Raw genomic sequence first — 27,980 nt, forward strand, 5'->3', positions numbered from 1 at the left:
ATTTCCAAAGGAAGTTTTCAAAGTTGCGGATGGTCCTGGTAGTTTCGGCGGTTCAAGTAAGCTGCAAGCTCCACGCATAAATGCCATGGGGGAATTTCAAAGTTGCTTCTCATCCTTTTAAATTTTTAATGTTGTAAATAGAGACTAACCCATATTTGTCTTAATTGTATGACTTTCTAATAAAACTTGGTTTTACCAATTCAGTTTGTCTTTGGTTCACATTTGCCCTCTGGATGTTTGTGTTTTGTCTATTAACAAAGCTGAACCAAGGGCTTTGATTACCAGCAATGAGTCTCCTTCAATAATAACTGAAGCAAGGGATCAAAAATGGATTTGTAAATTCTGCGGTATCAATCCAGGGATGTGCCAGAACAGCTCCGGGCAATTATGACTGTTCTCCATTAGAATCACGGGTACACTGGTGCTTTCAAAAGAAGCATTTCATTAGAAGAGCAAGCACATCCATGGAAATGCTTATATTTACTAACTGAATTAGTAATGTTAGATATTATCATGATTTTTTAATATAGATAAAATTTAAATTTTAAAAAAGCAAGCAATTATATCATAAACAATAGTTTGAATTATTATTGAAACTTAATCCCCACAATTTTGTGGACAATGCTTATAGTGAAAGTCATTGATGCAATTAACCAATAAAATTTAGAGAGGAAGAATTTAAGCAACAATTCTTGAATTAAAAAAAAAAAAGAAAAATCTTTTTACAATTTTCAAAAAAAAAAATAAAAAAGACAGAAATTATTGAGCCCAGTAAATGAAAAATGATAAAATAAACGAAGCATTAACTCCACCCTACCCCTGACAACTTTATCCTTTCCATGTATTCAAGACACTCCCACTCCCACTCCCACTCCCAAACACCTGCCATCTTCGGCCCGACCAAAAAATATTATTATCAGCAAATCAGTCATTTTCTTCATTAAAATTTAATAAAATAAAGAAAAATATCAAACCAACCCAAGAATGGAAATTAAAAACAATAAAAAATTGTTGTTGTCACCGCCCTATCTTAGCAGTCCACGTGTCCTTGTCAAACCCTCGAAGTCCAGTCTCACAAGCTTGTCAGGGGCCCGTCTCTAAAGAGACACATCACGTGATGGCCCAGGTTACCAGCAGATTCACCGTGGCCTCACATCTCAAGAACTCTACCACCCTCTTCTTCTTTTCTAATTTTAAAAAAAAATTATATATATATATATATATATATATATACACACACAGTATTTCTCAGCTCATGAGAAGCTCCTCTTGTCCGTACACTGAATAGTTTCATGGTTTGCTGCTGCTCCTCCGCCTCCATTGTTGCTGCTGTTTTTCATCTTCTTAAGGTATTGTTGATGATACACTTGCCTTAGTCTCTCTATTTCCTTCTTTAATGCCTCTTGGTGAGCTGCCATTACACATAATAACATATTTATATTTTCAACTTAATTAATTAATAGTTTTAAATCAAGACAACTCTTTGTCAATAATTCAAGAATTCCAGTTCTCTATTGGTTCAAGAAAGATGCTTGTCCAATTAAGGACGGTTGACAATGATATGGGGAAAAGAAGATTTCAAGGAATTCTTATGAAATTCAGCTACCTCAGTGATGATTCTGATAGTGATACATGTACAAGAGCTAAAAAAAAAATGGTAAGATTAATCATAAATAGGTAGTTAGTATGGCAAATCTAATTATGTATGGAATTCCAATGTCTCTAGCTATGGAAAGCAGTTGTCAGACCAAGAAATCATAGTTCATAATCATGTAGTCCTTAACATCAAACATGGTGACAGAAAATAACGATTATTTAAATTTGCAATGATGAATTTCTCTTACCATCTTTGAAAATCTTGTCTTGAGCCAATGCAGCAATCCTTTGTTTTAAAGCACTATTATCAACATTCAGAATCAACCTCTGATGGTCTAGAAATGCTACTCTCGGTGACAATGCTGATACTTCCGTCTTCAATTTTCATGAAGAATTTTATATATCATTAAAAACAATTTAATTTATAACAATTAAATCTTTAGAAATATAAGATAATGCATATTAAATATATTAGCATCAATATACAGAGAATTCAATCCCATAAAATAAATTTTCTTTGAGAAATTTTCAATGTATAAACGATTAAAAAGAAGATAATTAATGTACCTGCAATGTTGTGACACTACGTTCAAGCTCTGAAATGTATTGCAACTTCCTCACTCTTGACCTTTGTGCAGATTGGCGATTTGCCAAGATTCTGATAAATAACGTTGAATTTGCAACCACAAATATTTTCACCGTGGATAACATATCCAATAAACAAAATTCGCTAACACTAGCAACTTTTTACTTTCATATATATTCACTGCATTGGTTATATGTCCACATGCAACCCTACATAACCAGTAATCACCTCCCAATAACAAGAATTATCACATTTAAGACATTTTATTACGTGGTTAATTACCTTTTAACCCTTTTAGGATCGATAATGATAGGGTCATCGTTTGAAGATGTGGGAGGCTGTTGTTTTGGTGGTTCTTGCTTGCATGAGCTCTCCACCTCCTCTGGCTCAGCCTTGGCCGGCTGTTGCTGTTCATTTTGTTTTTGTTGTTGTTGTTGATGATGATATTGTTGATCTAATCCCACCATTGGTTTCTCATCATTATTGCTGTTCTGATCGGACGGCGTTGATGGGTTGGGCGAGGATGGCGGCATCGACAATGACATGTCGTCGGAGAACATGGACATGAGCTGCTCGTCATCTAGCTTGTCGAATCCAAGATTTTCGGAGATGAATGCATTCGAGGAATTATGATTATTATTATTGTTGTTGTTGCCATTGATCTGCTTATTGCAATCTTCCGCCAGTGGCGTTGTACTTGTCTCGAGGAATGCGATGGAATCGCTTATGGACCGGCGATGGACGCCGCGTCTGGCAGAGGTGAAGTCCAAGAATTCTTCAACCCAAGAGGGTTGATGGTTGTCAAGGACGGCTGGGGTGACGGTGGCGGTGGTGGTGTGAGTATTGGAGAGATAATTGGACATTGTTTGCTGGGGAAATGGAGGCCAATTTGGAGTGATAGTAGGTATTTTGGGAGGCAATTGAGCCATGTTATACTCTTAAACCTTAAAACAAGGGTAGACAGAAAAAAAAGGGCGAGTGTATATATATATATATATATATATATATATATATATATATATATATATATATATAATGTAGAGAGAAGGGTATAAAAATATCCAACAACTGAAACTGACCAAAGAAAGGAAAAGGGTATAACAATCTAATAATGATATGGGCAAATCTTGGGCTCCTTAAAACACTGAGTAGGAGAGATTATTAAGAAAAGAACTAATTAATGCTAAGAAAAGAATGTAATGAGAGAAAATCTTGGGAGGTTAGTCCTAAACACACTCTTCAGTATGTAAGAAAAGGAGGAGATATAAGAGAGAAGCTAACAAAGCACTAGCAAGAAAGGAAGCAAGCAAACAGCATCATGATGGATGTTAGTTTCATGTCTTATTTTTCCTTTTTCTGAATATTTTTTAATTGGGTACTTGAGGCCAGAGGTGTAGGAGGTGGTGAGGAGGAAGGGAGGAGAGTGGTGGTGGTGGGGGGTGGGGGTCACATGGGGGAGGATTAGGGACAGCTAGCAACAGCTGGGATATTGGAGAGTCGACGGTTTTTACTGGAAAGTCGCCTGTGGGGAGTGGGGTGAGAGAGAGAGGAGTAGTTCTTCTCATAACTGGAGGAATCAGCCACCACGTGCAGATGTGACCCCTCTCCTTGGCATCAACTCATACTACATAATGCATCGTTTATTCACTAACTTTTTGTTATAATTTTCTATTTTCTCTGCCAATTTCCCTTTTCCGTGCACGCCCTCACAACTTTGTCTTCCTACTCGCATTCAACCTTGGCCCTTGGATTGGATTGAATACGTTCAATTTTAGCTTTAATTTTGATTCCGTACATATGTTGTATTTGAGAGATATTGAATTTTATGAATAATTTGGAAAAAGACTTGATCAAGATGTTAAACTCTAGCTAGATCTTTAATTAATTATTTTTTAATATCTCGAAAGGGATTTATGTACAAGGAGATCATATATATGTAGGAGTATGTAGTTGTGGTAGAGGTAGACACATGGGATAGTATCCTAAGGGCAAGATAAAAATAAACAGGAAAGTGGAAATTGGGAGGATGCAGGATTTAGGGGAGGATGAGCTGTGAAAGAGAGGGAGCATAGCAAGAATCATGTCCTCCTTCCCCCATGTGAACTGCCCACCTTTCTTTACTTTGTCTCCTAATCGGAGTCACATGGAGAGGGTATGTGTCCCTTTCTTTCATGCCTTTCTCTCCGTCAATTCACAGAGAGAGAGAGGTTTCTTGATAGCTTCAATCATCTCTCATGTTGTCATTTCTATGTTTTTATTATATATCAAACAACTTAAGAGAGAGACACATAATGATTAGTGAAAAGTTGGAAGGCAAGTTATTAAGTAACGCACCCTTGTTATGCGAAAGTTTGTCTCTGCATTGACACCCTTAATTTCTCATGTATGTAATAAATAAAATCACCACTTGAATATGGCATGTGTAATATTTATGCTTTGCTTAAATTCATCAGCAAGCAAAACTCTAAACATTAATTTCAACGACCATGATAAATTTTTTTATATAAATTAAAGTACTGGATGATGTTGACATATTGTGGATACATATCTTAACAAATTCATTAGTATACTTTTGAACTTTGGATCATTATTTGCCAAGATTAAGATATGTAATTCAGTAATATTCATAGCGGCACATAGACAATAATTCTAACTGATAAAATATTGATTGATTGCTACTTTTGCATGTGCTTACCATAAGAAAGCTAGAGATCACACAACTAATTAAGAGAAATACCCAACATATTTTACTCTCCATAAATTTTAATTTAATATATGGATCCCAAAAATTCTTAAATGCCGTACAGAAGTGGATACAAAGGCATTATTGCACGTGGAGGAGAGATGAAAAGGTCCTACTGGCTACTTGTGTGTTTTTTAAGATCATAATGACATTGGGTGCCAAAAATAAAGAGTGAACGCGTTAACGCATTACTATAAAAGAAATTCAAGATGGCTCATCTCATCTCATCTCTTTCTACAGTTCCATCCATTTTCATATATATAAAATTAATTTGAGGGGGACAAGGCAAGGCCCCTTGGCCATGACCCCTTGAATTCGTGTCTTTCTGAGTTAAAGCAATGCGCTTGCATTGTAAAAAAATTGAAGGAGATGGTCCATTTCAAAAATTCTTTCTTTATAATATTAGGTATAGAAATATTATAAAATACTCTCAATATATATAAAAGTAATATTTTTTTTTTTCATAAAAAAAGTGAGTATTCTTGTAATATAAAAAATAAATTTTACATAATTATGAAATATGATGCATATATATTGAATACACTTGATAATTTCTCCTAAAATATAAATTGATAAGATTATAATTTTATTAATTTTTAAGCTCCAAAACTTAGATTCCAATAATTTTTTGGATCAGTCCGTAACGGCCCAATGGACTAATATTTTGGTTAGTTCAGTATACTGAGAAGAGAAGCTCACTCCCAGGATTTATGTTTGAAGACCTAGTTAAGCCACAGTACTCCCAAGTTCCTTGATGTCCCCTTTATACACCATTGTTGTTGTTAGTATCTGCTCCGTTTTAAAAATGGGATTTGAGTCCAATCCAACACTGGCAATAATCATGGTCCAGAAACGGGAACTCAACAGCCCACGGACAGATTCTGGGAATTAAACAGGAAAGCCTTTGTATCGTTGACTTTATGTGCAGGTCCTGCATCATTCCCACGTTCAAGGGTAGCCTGCAAAGCAAGTATAATGTATTAGAAGTTGTTTGGTGTCACCACCTAAATGAATTGTTAGTCAGTCACACATTCGGATTATGGCATTGCATGTGAATATTGAAATAATACCAAAGAAACAATTGATTTATTAGCAACAGAACCCAAGAAAATCATTTTGCAATATGAGTTTTGTTCTGAATTCGTCACTAGTATGGAGACAGAAAGAGCCCCCAACAAAAAGTGAGTACAATTGGTGAATGAAACTGTCTACCAGACTTATACGTCTTCCTGTCAGGACCATCTGGAGACATGCAACTGTGAAGACTTGCACGTTGCACCACCTGGGAGGAACCCATCTGCTTTTGCCTGAAGATGAATCTCAGAATAACAAAAATAAATTAAATTCCCTTCTACCATAACCAAATTTTTTTTTTATATTCATTATTTGCAGTTTGATGATATAATCCAGAGATGGATCTACTTCAATAAAAGAAATGAAGGGTCAATTAACTTTTTTTTTTTTAATTGCTATTGTATATTTATTTAAATTTAAATATGAAACTCTTTTTTAATGGAAAATATATTTTTTCTAATAAAAAATTAATTGACCTCTATATACTGATCAAATTATTTGTATATACCTTCACCCACAAAGTTATGAATATTATTTTCTTAAATTTAAGACTTAATTATTTTTAAAACTTTAATTTCTATTTTCATATACAGTAAAAAGAAAATATAAAAATGAATTTATCTATTAAAATAGAAAATATTTTTTAATTCAAAAAATTATTCCTTATTTTTGTTAAAATGTGTTATTTATTTATTTTTAATAATGATTATTCTTTATTATTAGAAGAAAATATTTTTTAATAATGTTCAATTCTAATTATAAAAAGGTATAGTGCAAGGTTAATTATGAAAAAATAATTATTTTTTATTAGAATAAATTTTTTTTAATAATGTTTAATTCTAATTATAAAAAAGTTATAATGAAAGTTTAAATATTAAAAAGTCATTATTTTTTATTTGAAGAACAATTTTTTTTTTATAAAATAAAACATCAAAAATAGTTTAAAACCGTCTTTTAGATTTTAATAAATTTTAAAATTAGAAAAATTAATTTTTTAATTTAAAAAAATTACATATATATATTAATTAATTTTTTAAATTTCCTCAAAAACCAGCTTAATCTTATCGCAACACTTGTGAACAGGCTATTTATTTATTTATTTGTTTTTGTCAAAGGCTATTTAAAGGTATTTGGTTTACCTGTTGAGTGCAGCTAATAATTGATAGACAGGTAAATTAAAGTATTTGATAAGCTTAAAAAAATAGAACTGATAACTGATGGGCAACTGATATGATACTATCAACTACAGTTTGTATTAGCTCTATTTTTAGAGCTGTTTATCATCAACTAGTAGCTGATTTAATTTTATTTTTTATTTTGATTATATTATTCTTTTTTATTTAACTTAAAAATTAATATTATTAATATTTTTATTTTTTTATTTGTAATTTTAACATTTTAATTAAAATATTTTAACCATATTAACATTTTTATTAATAAATTAAATATAAAATATTTATTTATATCTAAAAACTTAAAATTAATTATAAATTTTTCTATTAACATTAATAATTATTTTATTATTTTATTTATATTTTTAAAATTATTTAATTATCTTAAAAAATAATTATTTTTTATTTTAATAATAAAATAAATAATATAATATAAAAAATTAATAATTATATATTTATTTAAATAATATAATATATTAATTTAATAATTATATATTTAATTTAATAATAAAATAAATTATATAATATATATTTTTATTAATAATTTTTTATATTAATAATAATAACTAAATATAATTTTATTAAATATTTAATATAATTTTATCAAACCTTAATAGCTATGATGAGCTATCACAGCTATCAATCAATTATGTTTCACGTTTAAACCATTAAGGCTCTTTATCCCAATTAACCTGAATGTATTTAATTCGTGTTGGTTTAATGCAACTCCCAAACCGACTGAGTGCTCATCATCACCCTATATGTGTTATTGCTATCTGCCGTCAGACGAGCAGTCGTAGCAGAACTCCACCCGCCTACTCGACAACAGTCACTTCTCTCTCTCAAGAATTCTAACTTTGTAAGGTTAGTTTTTCTTACCAAACTTTATTTTTTTTCTCCTGTTCCAAATTTCTTTTCCAAGCAGTTATGAATTTGTTTTAATGAAGTAGAATTACTTGTATTGTTTTAGGAATGGCCTGTTGACATTATCACTTGGGTTTTGATGATTATTGTTTTTTATTTTTGGGGTTAACATTTATAGGAATGATTTACTTACATTTTGAAATAAAAACGACCTCCAACAAGCTTAGAAGTTGGTATTGGTTAATTCATCTCTGTGGCTCTGTCCTGGGTTTGTGGGTTTGTTCTGTTTTTGGGTTCTGTTCTGTTTTTGCGTTACGTTATATGGGCTTTGTTCTGTTTTTGTGTCAAAGGATAGATCTTTAATCGGTTTAGCCTATTTGAATTCGAGTTTGATTCCGAAGGATAGATCTTTGGTTAAGAGTTTGCAAAGGTGAAAGTATGCTAAATGCCATAAATCCGCTCCTGCCTCCACCCCAAAAAGAAGCAGAAAATAATGGGGAAAAAATTGTTCTCATATGTTCAGGGAAGTACCATAAAGAAAATATGCAAACATGTTGGGCAAGTGGCAACGGCGGAGCTAGCTACCAAATTATGAGGGGGCCAAACATAAACATTATAAACACAATATACCTATATATATGTATGTGAATACACCTTCTTATATGAAAATATATTATTTATATAACATATAATTTATATTAAATTAATTAAATTATTAAAATTAAAATTAAAATTAAAAATAATATTTTCAACTCAACTTAACCAAGCCTGTCCCAAAAAATTGGAGTCGCCTATATGAATTCTCTTTCTCCGCTCTAAACGATTTTGGGTTAAAATGCTTATAGATCATGTTGTACTATTCTCATCCAAGTTAGTTTAGGTTTACCCCTTCTTTCTTTCTATCCTCTACCCTAATGTGCTCTACTTGTCTAACTGGAGCCTCCATATGTCTACGCTTCACATGACCAAACCACCTTAATCTCCCTTCTCTCAACTTATCCTCAATTGGTACCACTCCTACCTTTTTTCTAATACTCTCATTACGGACTTTATCTAGTCTAGTATGGCCACTCATCCACCTTAACATTTTCATCTCTGCAACTCTTATTTTAGACACATACGACTCCTTCAGTGCCCAACACTCACTACCATATAACATGGCCGGTCGTATGGCTATATGTTAAAATTTTCTTTTTAACTTATTGGGAATCTTGTGAACACATAAAACTCCTGTGGCATATCTCCGCTTCAACCATCCGGCTTTAATCCTATATCTAACATCCTCCTCACATCCCCCATCTACTTGAAGGACCTAGGCGTGATATTTGAAGTTATTACTTTGGGACAGTATCACTCCATCCAAACTAACTCATTCCCTATCACCAGTTCGGCCTTAACTGAACTTGCAATGCATGTATTTTGTCTTAGTTCTATTTAACTTAAAGTCTTTTGACTCTAGAGTACTTCTTCAAAGCTCTAGCTTTCTATTCAATCCTTATTGCGTCTCATCTATTAGAACTATATCATCCGCAAACATCATGCACCAAGGGATACTCTCTTGTAAATGTTTCGTTAATTCATCTAAAATTAATGTAAAAAGGTAAGGACTTACGGCTGAACCTTAGTGTAATCTAACTGAGATAGGAAAATTTCTGGTGTCCGCTTCCACGGTGCATACAATAGTATTTGCTCCTTCATACATGCCTTTCAACACTTGTATGTACCTAATAGATACTCTCTTTTGTTCTAACACTCTCTATAAGACATCTCTTGAAATATTATCATAAGCCTTTTTCAAATCGGTAAAAACCATGTGTAAATCTTTCCTCACATCTCTGTATTTCTCCATCAAGCTTCTAATGAGAAAGATCGCTTCTATAGTTGAACGACCAGGCATGAAGCCAAATTGATTGGGAGAGATAGAAGTATCATGACGTAGTCGATGTTCCACAACTCTCTCCCACAACTATGGCTAATGAGTTTAATTCCCCTATAGTTTGAGCAACTTTGTATGTCTCCCTTATTTTTAATAGTAGGTACTAAAATACTCCTTCTCCATTCATCAGTCATTTTCTTTAAATTTAGAATCTTATTGAACAATTTAGTTAACCATGCCATTTTTGTATCTCCCAAACACTTCCACACTTCAATTGGTATTCCATCGAATCCACAGGCTTTACCCACTTTCATTCTCTTAAGTGCTTCCTTTACTTCTAAAGATCTAATCCTTCTAGTATAATTCACATTATTTTTTATTGCTTTGTAGTCTATATTCACGCTATTACCATTTTGACTATTATTAAAGAGGTCATCAAAATAATTTCTCCATCTTTCTTTAATGTCCTCATCTTTAACTAACACTTTTCCTTCTTTTTCCTTAATGCACCTAATTTGATTGAGATCTTGACATTTCTTTTCTCTCCTCCCTGCTAATCTATAAATATATTTCTCCCCTTCTTTAGTTCCAAATTTCTCATATAACTTTTCAAAGGCCTGCACTCTTGCTTGACTAACTGCCTTTTTTGCTTCTTTCTTTGCTATCTTGTACTGTTCATATGCCTTATTATTATCACACTTAGGCAATTTCTTATACCATTCTCTCTTTCTCTTCACTGCCTTTTGTACTTCCTCATTCCACCACCATCTCTCTTTTGAGGGTGGTCCATGTCCTCTAGACTCTTCAAGTACTTTTCTAGCTACTTCTCTAATCTTTGATGCCATTTATATCCACATACTATTGGCCTCCATATCCAGCTTCCATGCTTCGGACTCGAGAACCTCATTTTTGAACTTCATTTGCTCTTCTCCTTTCAACTCTCACCACTTTGTTCGAGCTATACTATTTCTTCTAACCTTACTTGAATTGTTCCTAAATTTGACATCCAAGGCCACTAACCGATGTTGACATCAAAATTAAAAATAATATAATTCATTTAATTAAAAATTGTAAATCATATAAAAATAAAAAACAAAAGTCAATTCTAATTCTTTTTTGTTGTAAATATAATTCACTGTGCAATTATCTTATTTATAAAATCTATAAAACTAATGTAGATTGTCTATATTATTTGAGTATAAGAAAGAAGGTGGAGCTGGTGGGATTTTTTTTTTTTTTGGTTGGGGAGGGGAGGGGTGTGGGTGGGGCGTGGGGGGCGGTGTGGGGGAATAGGCTTCAATTATTAGTTCTCTAAATAGCTATAGCTTCTTCTTTTTCTTTCAATTTTCAAAGTTGTAAATTTGCAACTTCTTTTTTCCTCATATATTAATATTATGAATTGGCATAGTGGCTTTTTTGTACTTCCTTAATTAGCATGAGAGAGATATTGGCATTCCCCAAACTTTGTCTGGAAATTCTATGGTTTTGTTATATTTTGCATTTTCTTTCTTAATTTTGCTCGTGTTTGAAGCTAATGAATTTGATGTTTAGAGGTTTGATGTTTTGCTGTTAGCATATATCTTAAATTTCAGTGTATTGTGTTATATCATCTGATCTGTTTGTTTCTTCTCACTAATTATAATTTGCTGAGGTTCCATTTAATATGCATTAGTTTCAACTTTCTACCAGAGTTGAAACATAGAGGGTTTAGCAGTGTACGGCAGCTGCAAGTTGCAGCTATTCTGCATCACTTAAAGTTTAATGTAAATGAGATTAATATAATGTATTTTATATTATTGCATGCTTGACTCTTCAATTTTATGCAATCGTCATGAATCTATGCACCATGTGCATAGGCAGCTAAGATGTATTTTATACGATTGTAGTTATGCATTTTCTTTTTTATTTGTTTTATAGGTTTAAGGTAGGAGGACTTCATTGAAAACTAATATGGAATACCAATTTCTTATTCATGATAGTTGGAGCATAGCTAACTACCTCTCTTTAAAAGAAAAATTAAAACTGTGTTCAATGATTACCCTTAATGGATGTGTTTGTGGTGATTAATTATTATTTATCACTTATTATTTATTGCAATATTTTATGTATAAATTCATATAAATGACTTGTTTCTAATAATAAAAGTAATTTCGTTACTTCAGAAGGGAGAGGAAGGACGATTCAAGAGGTCTAGATTTTGTAGGTGTGCATGTGGAGATGTTGGAAGATCACATGACATTATTAGAAGATAGTGGTAACAAAGCCTTGAAAAGTGACATGGTGGGATTTGAAGATGGTACTGTTGAATCAAAGAAACGCAAAAGGAATTTGAGTACATTGGCGGATGATGAATGCCATATCATGGCACTAGAAAAAATTTATAAAAGAACCATTTTAGCTTTAGCCAAACCATCATACCTTCTTTGTCGAGGCTCTAACAATATACGATCAGAAAATCGTGTTAAGTTATGCCACTTTCTACGGAAGTTAGTGAGACAACATAATTGGACAGAGGCAAGTGGTGTCCTCAGCTTGTTATTGAAAGCAACATGCAAGGACAATCATCCTACTATGAATCGGTTCAAGTACTTGGTATGATCTTTATGCCAAAATCTCATTAGGATTTCATGTCATTGAATTTTGTTTCAGCCATTTTTGAGCATTTTATCAATCGGTTTCTAAGTTTAATGTGGAAAGAGAAGTTTATGTGCGCATGTGTGTACTCACATGTTTGTCAAATTGGAAAAAGATATGATGACTGTATTTCAGGTTTGCCTTAAGTTTTAGCCTTTTCTTTGTTTTTTTGAGAAGAAAGTTTTAGCAATATTGCAATTGATGAATTAGTAATAGCTTATAAATAAGATATGACCTTTGTATTTGCAATTCAAACTCTTATTTGTGTTGTTTCTTATCAACTGTATTTTTTTGGGGCAGGGGGAAGGAAAAAATTTTCAATTGAACTGTTTAGGCATGATCTTCCTTGCTTCATGATGAAACAACATACATTATAGCTTGCTATTGTCAAGATGAGCATTTGATTGTAGGACCTATAGGAGATAGAAAACCACAGAATGAGAGAGAGAGTCAGGTTTAGACAATAGACATACAAATATGGGGTGTGTGTGTATGAGCGTGCATTTTTCTAAGCATGATATTACATGCTCAATTGCATAACTTGATATGTAATACTAGTAGCAGCCAACTAAAGAAATGAAGCTTGATCTATTCAATATGGTTCCTATTAGGTGTAATGCATTTTCTTTGGATAGTGCACTTCTATTTTATTTCTTTATTATTATGATGATGATGATGATGATGATGATGATGGTGATGATGATTGTAAAGCTTCTTCTATTTTATTATATATTCTCATATTTGGTCAAACTTCTATATTGATGTATGGAGCCTGTATGATGCACATTACCTACATTTTTTAGGTTTCAATGGAGTTTCTCAAACATATAGAAAATGATGATGTCAACTTGACTGCTATCAGTGGCATCTATGATACCTGGATGACAAGGATTGGAATAAACTTAGCAAATAAAAGAAAGACGAGTGAATATATGAAAGAGGTACACCATTCACAATTGTGATTATATGTTTAGTGTTCATGATGTTATCTGTGCCATCAGGAAGTCTTGGCTTTCATCAGATGTCAATGTGCACTATTGCCCCAATGTGTTGATAAAAAAACCTTGTTTGCTGAGCAGGACCTTTTTATTGTTCGTTTGGAGTCGATAATTATCCATCTTATGCAGGGGAACATTGAAGGTGAACGTCAGAATGCTAGAAGGTATGATTCTCATTTTTGCCTTACTTAATTATTTGCCCAGATGTTGAAGTTTTATATTAAAATCTCTACTCTCTGTCCTTTTGAAATGTTAATTTATGTCAGAATGATATATTCCATTTGGTGTTATATTAATATGGAAGAAGATATCATGTATATGTTGTTACGAAGAAAGATAAGCTGTCAAAGTTTGTGTTATCTAAGCTCTAGCAAATTTTGGTTCTCTCTTATTTTTATTGTCTGAACTTGGTACGACCAACTCATCTGATACTGATAAATTTTCATATTTCTTTCCAGAGTATGCAGTTTCAAGATTTCACCATCTAAAAGATGGTGAACATCTTGTCTCTTCGTCCCAAGTATTAATAATGCACTTAGGCATACATTAACAATTTGGCGATCTAGTTTTATGTGTGAATGTGATGCCTCAAGAGTTCCAATCAGTGGTCTGCGTCATATGTGATGAATTTTAGATTGATTAAGAAAAATGTTCTTCCAATTTAGATATTTCCAAATCTTCTTAATTTTGATTATTCATTCTCTTTATTGTATATTTCATTTTATATCTGCAGTGGTAGCTAACCTTTTTTAAGGGGGAAAAAGAACCCACAAAAAGGATACATTGTTATAGTTACATTTTTTTTTTTTGAAACTATTTTTATAATTACTATATAAGTTTTGCTACAATATTTATTAGTGTATTCTAATACTAGTTTATGGTAAACATACTGTCTGGGATTTGAATAATAGATCTACTTGGATGCCTAAATAGTCATATGGTAAAGTGATCACCATGACCATATATCAGTTGTTTTCTAACTGGCATTTACTGTTAACCACAGTTGTTATTGTTAAAGGATAGTATCTTTCATTATTATTAACTAGCAAGTTGGTTACATTTTAGGAATTTTTGAGGTAAGGCAGGGGAGAGGAAAAGATAAAGGTAAAGTGAAATTAGATGGAGTAGTTGTGCAGCCTTGCTCGCTCAATGTATTTGCTCCATGATGCAGTGAAGGACAACTAGAATCTGCATTTTAGGTCATTTAGTCATGTGATTTTAAGTTATACTCCTATATGATCTGCATATCACTGATACATACATAATGCATACTTCATTAATTAATATACCTATACATTTACTCTGTTTAGGGATAAAAGGATGCAGATTGCAGAAGTAATCTGCATTTCCCAAGTATTTCTTGTTTTCATGAGTGTGCTATTGCTATGTCTTCCCCTTAATTGATGATCAAATTTTAGTGCTTGGTGGTAGAAAGGATATCAAAATAGTTGGGACATTTGGATGGGGCAGAATGTACTCAATTTTAAATAATCAGGTTTTCACCTTTTGTTCTACTGCGGGAAAAGGTGGTTTTCAGGCTTTGCGGTGGTTTATTCTTCATCCAGGACCTGTTGGATTATCTTTCTCTGTCATTTGGCATTAATCAGAGGGTGTGACCTTTTTAGTTGTTTTTTTTTGCTGCTTGTATAAAAGTATGGATTAGACTAGTGATGGCCCTTATCCTCCAAATTGTACATTGTGGGTCTTGAAAATAGCACGAATTGGTTGATCTGAATGATTATTCTGTTCATGTTTTTCTCAGTCTGATGCGAGAACACGGATTTGAGGGTCACCCAATGTTCCATATGATCATTGGCTTGATATTCTATCAGCTTTGGTACTCTAGCATTCCAGAAGATATGCAGTGCAAGAATTCTGATCAGTTTTATACGCCCACAAATTCAGACGTGTCAGGAGCACCTTCTCATTCATACATGTCATTCACAAGATTCAGATATGAAGTTGGGGGCTCAGAGGGTCATAATGCACTTTTTAGTTGTGAGTCTGAATCTTCCTTTCAATATGATTCGGAAACCTCTGTCATGAATGATAAAAGAATGCCTGTGGAAGCTGATAGTGACGTTCACAAAAGAGTGGTACCTACGGAGGTGGATATTAACCTGCAGAGAAATCTTCAACAGGACTTCCAGCCTCCTGGTTTTTATGTGAATTCTGCTGAAAATAGTCATTCTGTTGATAATGATGGTGGTCATATGCATTCTTTTCCCAATTTGTGTGCCCTTAGTGAGTTCTTAACCTTGACGTTGTTTTGTCATCATACTTATATTTTTTCATGCATCTGAACTGTTTATTTCTTTGCCACTACTTATTCAGGTGCATATCATAAATTTTGCTTCTACTTTGCGTGCACATCACCGGCTATATACCCATATTTGTGAAGGAACAACAGTGCATCATGCTATATTTGGAACTTTCTCCACATATTTATATGTGTGTATGTATGTATATATGTATGTATACAGTGCACCCAGCAAATTCTATAAAGTGGGCCCATCTTTGTGCAAGGAGAGCACTAATAAAAATAAAAAAAGGGGATAGTGACAAGAACTAGAGGCTAAAACTAATTCAAAATATTTGAACAAGGGTAAGAGAAATTGGCCAAAAAAGATCTCCTGTGGATGACTATCTCTAAATACAGATTTGTACTGAAATAATACACTAGGGAGTAGGGATACATTTCGATGCACATAAATTCACCTACATTTAGTGAAACATCAAAAGTAGATACCAAAGCAATCTTTTTAAATGGTAGGCCCACTAATGTTGTCTTGTGTCTTGCTGCTACACCCATATTTTGTTAGACAGTAATAAAAATTTACTAATTCTGGTAAGGATAGTGCAAAGAATATCTATGCAAATTCAATTAAAAAGAGAGTAAAAAAAGCATTCTTGTTTGTTTTGTTGTAATATTAGCAGGATACATAGGATCTAACTTGTGTCTGTAGGGTTGGTGTGGCATGCATTTTGTCACCCATCATTGTATTTAATGAGTTCTTTAGCTTTGTATCTGGCTGAGGTGGGACTGCTTTGGACAAAATGGCATTTTGTGAGGAACCTAAAAGTGCAAGCTTTCTGTCCAATCTACATTTCATTGTTTTGGCTTTTGTACTCCATGTTGCTTAACTGGCCCTTAGCTGCTGCAATTGCTCTTGTTTGGCCAACTCAACCTGAATGCTTAACAAAGCCCTAGTTTACTCACAACTATGCATTTCTTTTTGGTGAATATTGAGCGGAATTACTGCTTTGATCACTAGGTAGTATCAACTCAGTTAGTAGCAGAAAGAGTGATATAAGCGGGGCAAATAGTCTTTGTGCTTGTGCCAGTTGGGGGTTGGGGGAGAGTATAAAATCATATCTTAGTGTGTTTGAGTGAATAAATAAATTTTGAATAAGAAGAATAGAGTGGCTGAATATCTCAATGGTATTGCCTATTTGGGTGGCAGGCCAGTGATAGAAGTTAATGAGGTGGTGATGGAAGTGATAACATGGCCTTGATTATCAGATGCAATTTTAATTGTTGTTCTCTTTTTCTTCTGTTTTCCAAATATTATGCCAGAAATATAAATTAAGTTAATATTGCCCACAATTTCTATTTGCCCACTTTCTTTGTACCCAAACGTTGATTATGCATGATCCCTTGATGAAGTACTTGAAAAAATTCACCAACATGGGGATTGAAAGCCATGATATGGTTGTTTATGCTGACTGCTGAATAATGTGTATCATTACATGGGTTATGAACGTCCTTAGAATTATAAGGATGTCTTGTTTTGTGTGAATTGATAATTTTGGCAAAAAATGAGAATTCCTTTCTACTGAAGTTTGATTAGTTATTTATGATATTTATACTGAAATTCTGTTTTGTCTTGCCAAAGAAAGCTTGGATTCATGGTTGTTGCCTATACAAGCCAAGAATTGGGAGCTAGAAAGAGTGATTCAAGATGATGAATATGAGAATTCAGTAAAGTATTTACGAGAAGCTGTTTACTCAAAGCCTCCAGTAATTGCTGCCTTGCTTCCCTTGATACAGGTAGAGTGAACATGATCTTTGATATATGTCTTGTCAGTGTCATCAGGACATCATCTGCATGTTATACCTGAACTTAAACTTTTCATTGAAGACCTATTTCAGATTTTCCCATGTTTCTACTGTCAGTTAGGCTCCATTGTTTATATATACAAACTTGATTCCTATAATTTTCTTTCTAATGATTTAGAAATCCTAAATAAGAAATCCTAAATAGGAATACGAATACAAAATATACAGAAAAATAATATAGTGATTGACTTTCCATAACATAGTGATTGACTTTCCATAACAATCCCCCTCAAGTTGGAGCATAGATGTTAATCATGCCCAACTTGTTACAAATGTAGTCAATCCTAGCTCCATTCAGAGCTTTTGTGAAAATATCTCCTAGCTCTCTTTGATGTGTCTGTTGAGATGATCTGTTGTTGAATCTTTTCACGAATAAAGTGACAATCAATCTCAATATGTTTGGTTAGCTCATGAAACACCGGATTAGAAGCAATATGAAGAAGCGACTTGATTATCACACCACAATTTCACAGCGAGGAGGTCTTAAAACCTGTCTCATCTAGTAATTGAAGTATCCACATTACCTCACATACTGATTGTGCCATGGCTCTGTATTCGGATTCAGCACTAGATCGAGAAACTACACTCTGCTTCTTGCTTCTCCAAGACACCAAATTTCCTTCAATAAAAACGCAATATCCTGTAGTTGACCTTCTGTCAACCTTAGATCGATCCGATCGGCATCGAAAAACATTCAACATTCAAATGCCCATGATTACCATATAGCAAACCTCTTCTGGGCGCCCTTGGATAACACAAGATTTGTTCCAAGGCTTCCCAATGAGCAACGGTTGGGAAGACATAAGACTTACCACACTAACGGCATAAGCAATGTCGGGACGAGTGGTAAGGTAGTTCAATTTTCTACCAATCTCTGTATCTCTGGATCTTCAAACAACTCACTATCCACGCTACTTGATTGTAAAGTTGGAGTCATTGGTGCGCTACAAGGCTTAGCACCTAATTTTCTGTCTCTGTCAATAGATCGAGGACATATTTTCTTTGAGACAAGAAAATACCCTTCTTACTTCTCATAACTTCGATACCCAAGAAATACTTTAACAATCCCAAGTCTTTGGTGAGTTTGGAGGAAGGTTTTAAGAGATGAAATACTGCGAGTCACTCCCGGTGATGACAATGTCATCCACATAGACTACCAAGAGAATTAGACCACCTCAGTTGCCTATAAAATCTTGAGTGATCACACTTACTCTTTTGCATATCAAATTCTGTCTTGCTTCTTTGAATCTCCCAAACCATGCCCTAGGACTTTGTTTCAAGCCATAAAGAGACTTTGAAGCCTACAAACTTTACAGCTCCCGAGCAACAAACCCAGTGGTTGCTCCATATACACCTCCTCTGAAGATCACCATGAAGGAAAGCATTCTTGATATCCAATTGATGCAGGGCCAATCATATGTAGTTGCTAAAGAGATAAACAAGCGAATAGAAGTAAGTTTAGCTACGGAGAAAAAGTATCGAGTAATCAACCCCATATGTCCGAGCATATCCTTTGCTACAAGGCGTGCTTTTAACCTAGCCACGGAACCATCATGATTTACCTTTCAGTATATACCCATTTACAACCAATAGCTTTCTTACGGTGGGTAAAGGCAATAGTTCCCATGTACCATTAGCATCTAAAGCCTCCATTTCCTCTTTCATAGCATCACACCGGGATGAGGGCCTCATTAATTAGGGATAGTGAGTCTAAAGAAGTAGAAACACCGAGAACAAGAAGACAATTGATTATAAGAAACAAAAGAAGAGATAGGGTAAGTACATGAGCGTTTACCTTTACGAAGAGCAATGGGTAAGTCTAGATCGGAATCATGATCGATGAAGTGCAGGATCTCCCAACGAAGTAGCCGGTGGAGGATCCAGTCGAATCTCAATCTCTGGAATAAACATGAACAACGGGAGGTCGAGTAGGTCTAGAGACGAAGGAGCAGTGTGGGAGAGTACTAGACATTGGTTGAACACTATATATTAAGAGATCATCCTCCTCCCCGACTCTCATACACGGATGATGGAGGAAAAAATGGAGTGGACTCAAAAATGTGACATCTGCGAAACAAGATAACGATTAAGAGTAGGAGAGAAACAACGGTACCCTTTTTGGGCCAGGAGTACCCAAGGAAGACACATTTGAGAGATTTTGGATCCAATTTAGTAACACGTGGGCGAATATCACGCACAAAACAGGTACAACAAAAATACGGGGTTCAATAAGGAACAAAGATTTTGTAGGAAACAAAGTAGTATAAGGAATATCCCCATTAAGAATGAGAAGGCGGCATACGATTGATCAAAAACATGCGCATCCGCCCAAAAGTGTTTAGGTACTTTCATCCGAAAAGAAGAGCACGAGTTACCTCAAGAAGATGACGATTTTTCTTTCGCCACGCCATTTTGGGATGGGGTATACAAAGACTGATGAAGAATGCCATTTTGTGTCATATAAGGCTGAAATTGTCTGAAAAGTATTCTTTGGCATTGTCACTTCTTAATATACATAAATATTAAATTGAGTTTTGATTTCATTACAAAGGCACAAAAGATAGAAAACAACTCGAACGATTTTCATTAAATATAACCAGTAACACGAGAGTAATCATCAACAAAAGTAACAAAATAACGAAATTCAGTTTTAGATGTAGAATAAGGACCCCAAACATCGAATGAACTACCTCAAAAGGAGATGAAGCGTTTATTGACTCTAGACATAGAAGGCAAGCGATGATGTTTTGCAACCGACACGACTCACATTCTAGTCTTGATAAAGTGAAATTGAGGACATAGCTTCTTCATGGTAGACAAAGAAGGATGACCCAATCTACAATGAGCTTCAAGAGGTGTTAAGGTCTGGAGCAAACAAGCGACCGCGGTACATGATTTTCGAATATAGAGACCACGACTCGCGTCCTTTACCAATAATCGTAAGATCCTGAAACAAACGAAAAAGGAAAGCAGAACAATTTAAAGTACGAGCAAGTTTACTAAAGTAGATTAAAAGAGAATTTTGGTAGACACAAAGCAGAAGACAAAGAAATTGATGAAGTCGGGTTTTCTAGAACCCATGACACAAGAAGTAGAACCATCTAAAGTATGAGGAAGTGAGATTGATAGAAGACTAGAATTACTGTCATGTGATAATCAATAACCCATTTGGATGAAGAAGACACAAGGCATGTAGTAGATTTACTGACTCGTGATCAGGTAGGCTTTAGAGATGGGGAAAATTGTGCAAAATCCTCTGCAGATATCAAAATAGTTTTCTCGGAGGAAGATCAGAATTCTCTCGCCATATTTGCCATCTGTGATGATTTTTCTCTGAAGTTGCAGACAATTATATTTTGTATGGCTGGGCTCGTGGCAATAATAACAAATGACTCCTCTTGAGTCTGATTAGAACTAGCCTCTCCATTCTGATTATACATTGCTGTAATTCCTCCTCTACTTCCTCTTTTATTACCCTATTGTCCATTTGGATTACGGCTAATAAGAGCACTGTTGTGAAGATTGAGTACTCTGTCTGAAGGACCCGTGTGAACGTTTCATGCAAAGAGGAAATCGATCGGAGAGAATGAAATTTAGCAGTCTCATACTCGAAGGAAGGCAAGAAAACTCATAGAACTTTCACATCAGGACTAAAAGGCAACAATACATTAAGTTCCTCATATACTGTTTAAAATTCATAAAATAAGCCGTGAGAGACTTATCCTCTTTAAAATGCTTTACAAACATCATAAATACGGAGATATTCCCTTTACAAAATCTAAGTAATCCATCAATTCCTTAACAAATTCACAGTGATTAATTAAACTAATTACCTCACTATGAATTGAGTTTCGAAGCTGCAAAAACAATCGAGCATCCTCCCTTAGCCAAGTTTGTCGTGTATCATCAGTGGGTGGATCTTTAGTAAGGTGATCATCCTTATCAATGCTACGCAAATAGACCCTAACGTCTTACTCCACGTAATTCGAACCATTAAGTTTGTGTTCCGTGATCTTAGTCATCAGGAATCACATCGAAATAATATTCTTATTGTCCGCCATTTGTTGAGACAAAGAAAACTAACCGCTAATCCAAAGTGCTTATAGCAGCAAAATAACCCAAAATCACAAATCAAGCAAATAGAAATAGGATCGAGAGCCAAACCTCATAAGTCCTTTAATGGTTATACTGGATCAGGCAACAGACACGGTGGTGGAATGAGGGTTGAGACGACGCGGCAATGTTGATTGGGGTTGAAACATCGGCGACCAAGGTCTCTCTGGGTAGTGATAAAAAATAGTCACCCTAGATTTATGACCTGCTCTGATACCATGTAGAAAGAGATGATTCTTATTGATTTCAATTAATCTGTACATGGGTATATATATACAATTGATTCCTATAATTGTGTTCTACTAATAAGGAAGAAATCCTAAATAAGAAATCCTAAATAGGAATACAGAATACAAAATATACAGAAAAATAATATAGTGATTGACTTTCCATAACATAGTGATTGACTTTCCATAACAAAGACCTATTTCAGATTTTCCCATGTTTCTACTGTCAGTTAGGCTCCATTGTTTATTAAAGGAAACTTTATTTTATAATTTTCTTTCTAATGATTTAGGAACCTTTACTGATGTCCCCTGTGAGAAATCTACCATTTGTTCTTCATGCTAATCACTTGGTTGTGTTTTGGGGGTAAATGAAACTGGAAAATTAGATTTCTTAAAATGGTTTGTCTAGGGCAGCAGGACACTGGATGCTTTAATTTTTGATCTCCAAGCAAAACCAATACTGGATGCTATGATTAGGTGCTGTTTTGATCTTTGGCTCTTCCTTTATTACGAGATTTCATATATCCTCGATATGTATGCATTTTGCTATTCTGGTAATATGAACAAAGGTTTTTTGCTTGCTGCTGAGTAAAATGCTGAGTCTTTATCCATGGGATGAAAAAGTGAGTCACAGGAAGAGTCCATATGAATTATGCCTTTTCTTCTCTCTTAAAATTTTAAAGGGAGAGCATTTCAACTCGGCATTCTTTTATTTGTTTGCAATAGTTGAAATTATTAGATTTTGTGTGGTAGTCATCATCTACCTGAAGTTGGTGAACTTTATTGCATGTTAGAATTTTAATGTCTTAATTAAATTATTTCCATTTTATTCCAGTTATTGCTGATTGGATGTAAGGATGAAGAGGCCCTCCATGAACTTGAGAGGTTTTGTGGCAATTCAAATGCATCACTTCCTAGTAGGTATTTACTTCTTTGCTAAGTTGTAAACCTCTTCTGGTTGCCAAAAATTGATTGAAAATTGAAAGGAAAAATTACGATGTTGGGGAAGGTAAGTTGAGCTTAAATGAAAATCATAGGGCATACATTTGTTGACAAAAGGTTTGACAGGAATGATGGTTATTGTTGCGGAACTTGTGGGAAAGAGAAACCAATGATCGTAGCATACTAGTGCAGCTCAAGAGAGTAAAAAAAAAATTCCAAACTTATGGTCAAGTTTACAATTATGCCAATCCTTTAATGTTGACAAGTATACACAAAACCTTTCATATTGGTATCAATTATAGCAAAAAAAAAGTGTGCTAAAACTCTCAAATTGATGATGTGTATTTTGTACCTATAAAAATTTCACCCAAGCATATTTAAGGGAAGGGAAGTAAGGATATCTATCTCTATTTTCACAAGAAGTTAGATTGACATGATCTTTTACATTTTTCAAATTATAATATTTCAAGTTTTTTTTTTCCAATAAAAAAAAAACTTATCTATTACCCCTTTTCTTCTTCTTATATACTTATTTCCTTAACTCATGCAAAATGTTGGCAAGTAAATATTCAATAGCAAAACTGGAAATTTCTTTGAATTCTTGACCTCAAACAAAATGTAAATTACATAGAAAGGTAATTGAAAGTTACTTTTGATTGATATTAAAAAAGAAGAGGGGAAGGAGTGGGGTTGGGTGGGGGGGGGGGGGCGGCGGCGGGGGTTTGTTGTTAAAAACTTAAAAGAAGAGAGAGATTAGGTGTTATTGTTGGTTTTTATATAGAAAATTCAAGTGGTCCTTCCTCCCTTGGAACACAACTGGAAGTCTTATGTCAAATATCAACCTGTTGTTCCAAGTGCTAAATTCTCAAGTCGCCACAGTTTTGCTTAGAAGCCATACTGCTGTAGCCTTTGTTCACTAATGCACTCTAAGTTCTTGTTCTTGGTTAAGAAATATCATGACATGTTTGGACTTGGAGCAAAATATCAGTTAGTTATTCCACATCATGAAATGCAAGATGAGAAAGGCTGTTCCTAATGCATAAGACTGCCATCTATGTGAGTGTTGGGACTTGGGAGGTTCAGATTTGGTGAAATAACACTTAGTTATTTCAAGCAGGGTATTAAATATACATGTCAGCTAGCATGTGACAAAATTTTTGGCTTTTTGGCTGTGTGATATGATATTCATATACACTCCCACTGATTTGGAACTCATAGTGAAACAGCTATATATCAGGCGTAATTGCTGTTGCTTCCCATTTTAGTAACATTGAAATGGCTGAAATGGATCTTCATCATCAGAGGAGGAGAAAGAAGAATAAGAAGGGGAGGGAAAGAGAGAGGGATTGGGGGGCGGTACTTGGATAGAGAGCAGGAAGCGCCATCTAGTTTTTAAGAAAACAATTGTCCTGATGTGGCTGGCAACTGCTGGAGACTTTTCTGATTCTTAATTTTTTCTTTTATAACTTAAGTGTTTCGTGGGTTATCATAGTGTCTATTGTGTTTTCTTATAAGACTTGTTTGATTTAATAATATTAGCCCATTTATAAAATAAGATGTTTCTGTTAATTTATATACCTGCCTGATTTTTATTATAAATATTTGAAAATTAATTTCTTAAGTTGTCTCATTATTCAATAAAATATTTCTAAATGTGTTAATTCATTGCATATTTAATTTAATTTGCTTTTTGGTTTTTAATGGATTTGAGTCATTTCGTGAATTGTTTGAAAAAATAAATGGCAACTGTGGCCAATTCAGTCCAATTCTGTTGTTTAAAACTGTGATTCCAACTTCCAAGCTGTGCTTAATTTAATTGCCACTGTTGTTTGAAAGATGTAGTTTAGTTCACTCTTGTTTGTCACTTTGTCATGAACTCTAAAGAAATCCTTTTTCTGCAGGTTGAGGGCACACCTCTTGGAGTGTGTTGATCCTACTAACAATTTTGCTCTTTCAACCTGTTTTGAGGACAGCTTAAAGAGTGATCCTACATGTAGCGAGTCATTGGCAAAGCTTATCAGCCTGCATCAAAATGGTATGTTATGCTTAAATCCTTATGATAAATCCTACTGAGCCCGTCTTCTACTAAACCTACCTCCCTCAATTGTGAACTGATAGTATGTGTTCATCATTTCATCCTTTATTGCATGGTTAGAGTTTTGATGACCTTTCCTTTTGGTTAACAAGGATGCTTCTTGCAATTTGATGAAGCTTATCGGCCTTTGGGCTGCACAATATAGGACTGCAAGTTGAAAAGCTAGATTGGTTGAAATTTGGGTTAGGTTTTCATAGAATTAAGGAAATTAGGGCACAGTGATAAAGCAGATGTGCTTTTTAACTCACAATTGCAAAGAAATTTGCTCGCGAGCTTCACACCGTTATGATGTCAAACTCATTCCCAAGAAGAAATCCATTTACTTCCCATGATTAGGTTTGCATCACACAGCTAAAAGAAGCACGCACGCCAAAATTCTTACTAATTGAATAACTATTATATTCTAATGAAAATAAAACAATAAAAGCATGTATATAAACACATGTTCCTGAATTTGGAAGAATTTGAACTCCTGATCATTATGGTACATGGTTCCCAAGGAAGAAGATTCTAATGATACTAATAAGTTTGTACAGTTCATAAGCATGAAAACTTTAAAAATATCATGAAGTTATTAAAGTTGATTATCATTTGAGACCAAATCGTAAATCTAATCTTCCTTATTTATACTCCTTGATTGGAGAGGATCAACCCTTGCATCATACTGAACAAACTTTATCTTCTCTACCTATCAATGGGCCTTGGATCCTTGGAATTTGGAGTTATGCCGCACTGTTCTATACTTCTGCTTGTCCATCCGGGCATGTGTTTTCTGTGATAGGGGATCTTGTCAGTCTATTAGCTTATGATTTCTCTTTACTGATATGTTGCAGGGAATTATAGCCCTGAATCCCTTTTGGAAATGATTGCTTTACATTTGGATGCTGTCTTTGTGGAATACAATACATGGAGAGAGTTTGCTTTATGCTTTCTTAAAGTCTCTCAGTGCGAAGAGGACCGTGTGTCAGTATGTCTACATGGAAGTGAAGGTGGAAAAAAACAAGGTTACTCGGTTCATTACAATAGAATCCCCAAATTGTTTATACAAGGGAAGTCAAGAAAGGCTTGGAGGATTCGCTGCCGTTGGTGGTTGTCACGTCACTTCAGCAAGAACCTGCTTGCATCAGAAATTGCTGCGGGTAATCTAGCTTCTTTTTCTTTTTCTTCTTTCTTACAAGTTTGTCTTGCTTGTGGCACCAAAGAAATTTGGCAAGCTCATAAATTTTTATCCTTGAACTTCTGAGTTTCATAGTTTGTCTCATTTATTTCTTGCTCAAACATTGAGTTTTAAGGGGCTACCAGCCTTCATCCAATTGCCAAATTTCTGCCACATTGCTTAAAAGTTGTTGTCGTCACTTTTATTTGCAACAGGTGATTTGCAGCTCGTAACTTACAAAGCAGCATGCGCATCCCATATGTATGGGTCACAGTTTGAATATGTTATGAAGGCTTACACTTGTTTAGAGAAGGAAAACAACTGGGATTTGCTCAAGTTCTTGCAATTACACATGCAGAATTCCATTGGACTTCATCTAAACTTTCAACAGAGGACCAACTGATGTAATTTTTTATCCTTTGTTAAAAAAAAAAAAGCTGTGATTCTTTCCTTTTGTGTGCATCTTGCTTTCTGTAAATGGTAGAAGCTATGCATATTGCATTTCCTTTTGGGTAGTGTCCATGATTAGCAAATTGGAGTTAAAGATTGCAAGTGAATTAGTCGATTAATTAGATCACCAACCAGTTTGTCTTTAAACGGTCTAATGTTAAGGAGTGTTATTTATCAGTGACATCTCTTTATTCTTGTCCACGAACAAATGAAAGAGGGGTCATTATGGTGTTTGCGTGCAGCATTTCAAATTTTATCATCTCAATTCTTTATGGTGTTTGCGTGCAGCATTTCAATCGAAGTCTTTAACCAAACAGAGATAAAGCGGACTTATTGGAGTCACTTCTATTAATTTTTACGTTGAAGTTAAATGCTATTAATTGTAGTTAAAATTTGTTATCTTTGAAGACTAAAATCTTTATAACAAAATGAATAATCATTTTGCAACCGCATCAGTAAACAAGAAGTCTGGCTAGGGGTGGCCACGGTCCGGTTCTGAATTGAAATCGAACTGGAATTGGTTCGGTCAAAATCGGATCGAAATCGGTCAAAATCAGAACCGGATTCAACCTGGACCGAAACCGTGAACTGGCAGTTGTGAACCGGATTGAACCGACGATTTCGAACCGGATCAAACCGGCGATTTAAATACAAAAAAATTCAATAATATATATATATATATATCATTAATTCTCTACACAATTATTCTCTAAACACTCTTTAATTCTTCATACTCTTTCAATTTCTCTCAGATTTTCTAAATGATTATTTTCTACACTCCTTTTAATTCTCAGTACTTTCACAATTTCCCTACTTTATTACTTTTATACTCACTGAAATTTTTAATACAATCTCAATTACTCTGTTATTATTTTATATCTTCAATAAAATTTTCAATACCCTCTATTTTAATTTTTTTTTATATATTTTTTTAATTATCGATTATCATATAATTATTTTAAAAAAGGCAAATAATACTCAATTCAACTAAGTTTTTATCCCAAAAATTTATTGGGGTCGGCTATATGGATTCTCTTTCTCCACTCTAAACGATTTTGGGTTAAATCATCGGAAATGTGTAATGCTTCTAGGTCATGTTGTACTATTTTCCTCCAAGTCAGTTTAGGTCTACCTATTATTTTCATTCTATCCTCAAACCAATATGCTCTACTTGTCTAATTGGAGCTTTCCTATGTCTATACTTCACATGACCAAATCACCTCAATCTCCCTTCTAAATCCTAAAGGGATACAAAAGCAAAATTAAGTTCATGCACATTTTTCTTTTTTTTTTAAATTAATTTTATCTCTAATTTTTTAATAAGTTCAAGTATT

The 27,980-nt window shown here is 34.2% G+C and overlaps 2 protein-coding genes across 2 annotated transcripts; one reads left to right on the top strand and one right to left on the bottom strand.

Annotated features, from left to right (window-relative positions):
* Positions 1-625: 625 nt before the first annotated feature.
* On the bottom strand, positions 626-3,622 carry LOC110644179 (basic leucine zipper 34-like). The gene is made up of 4 exons (XM_058136889.1): positions 2,465-3,622; positions 2,164-2,254; positions 1,845-1,971; positions 626-1,411 (listed from the first exon to the last, which is right to left on the bottom strand). Exons 1-4 carry the CDS (start codon positions 3,109-3,111, stop codon positions 1,254-1,256), a joined length of 1,023 nt encoding a protein of 340 aa, XP_057992872.1. The 5' UTR covers positions 3,112-3,622; the 3' UTR covers positions 626-1,253.
* A 4,296-nt stretch (positions 3,623-7,918) lies between these two features.
* On the top strand, positions 7,919-26,890 carry LOC131173855 (uncharacterized). Its single transcript, XM_058136450.1, has 10 exons — positions 7,919-8,035; positions 12,074-12,503; positions 13,349-13,486; positions 13,625-13,707; positions 15,306-15,787; positions 17,440-17,594; positions 22,839-22,924; positions 24,847-24,980; positions 25,874-26,179; positions 26,412-26,890. The coding sequence occupies exons 2-10, from the start codon at positions 12,129-12,131 to the stop codon at positions 26,597-26,599; spliced, it is 1,947 nt and encodes a 648-aa protein (XP_057992433.1). The 5' UTR covers positions 7,919-8,035; positions 12,074-12,128; the 3' UTR covers positions 26,600-26,890.
* Positions 26,891-27,980: the final 1,090 nt, after the last annotated feature.

The sequence above is a fragment of the Hevea brasiliensis genome, chromosome 15, assembly GCF_030052815.1.
Source record: "Hevea brasiliensis isolate MT/VB/25A 57/8 chromosome 15, ASM3005281v1, whole genome shotgun sequence".
Lineage (NCBI taxonomy): Eukaryota > Viridiplantae > Streptophyta > Magnoliopsida > Malpighiales > Euphorbiaceae > Hevea > Hevea brasiliensis.

Bases quoted from the DNA above. Each gene is read 5' to 3' on its own strand.
- LOC110644179 (XM_058136889.1), bottom strand. From the start codon at position 3,111: ATGGCTCAATTGCCTCCCAAAATACCTACTATCACTCCAAATTGGCCT. The intron at 2,255-2,464 runs GTAATTAACCAC...GTTATTTATCAG, and splicing joins GATCCTAAAAGGGTTAAAAG to AATCTTGGCAAATCGCCAAT. The intron at 1,972-2,163 runs GTACATTAATTA...TGAAAATTGAAG, and splicing joins GTAGTGTCACAACATTGCAG to ACGGAAGTATCAGCATTGTC.
- LOC131173855 (XM_058136450.1), top strand. From the start codon at position 12,129: ATGTTGGAAGATCACATGACATTATTAGAAGATAGTGGTAACAAAGCC. The intron at 13,487-13,624 runs GTACACCATTCA...TTTGCTGAGCAG, and splicing joins CGAGTGAATATATGAAAGAG to GACCTTTTTATTGTTCGTTT. The intron at 26,180-26,411 runs GTAATCTAGCTT...TATTTGCAACAG, and splicing joins TGCATCAGAAATTGCTGCGG to GTGATTTGCAGCTCGTAACT.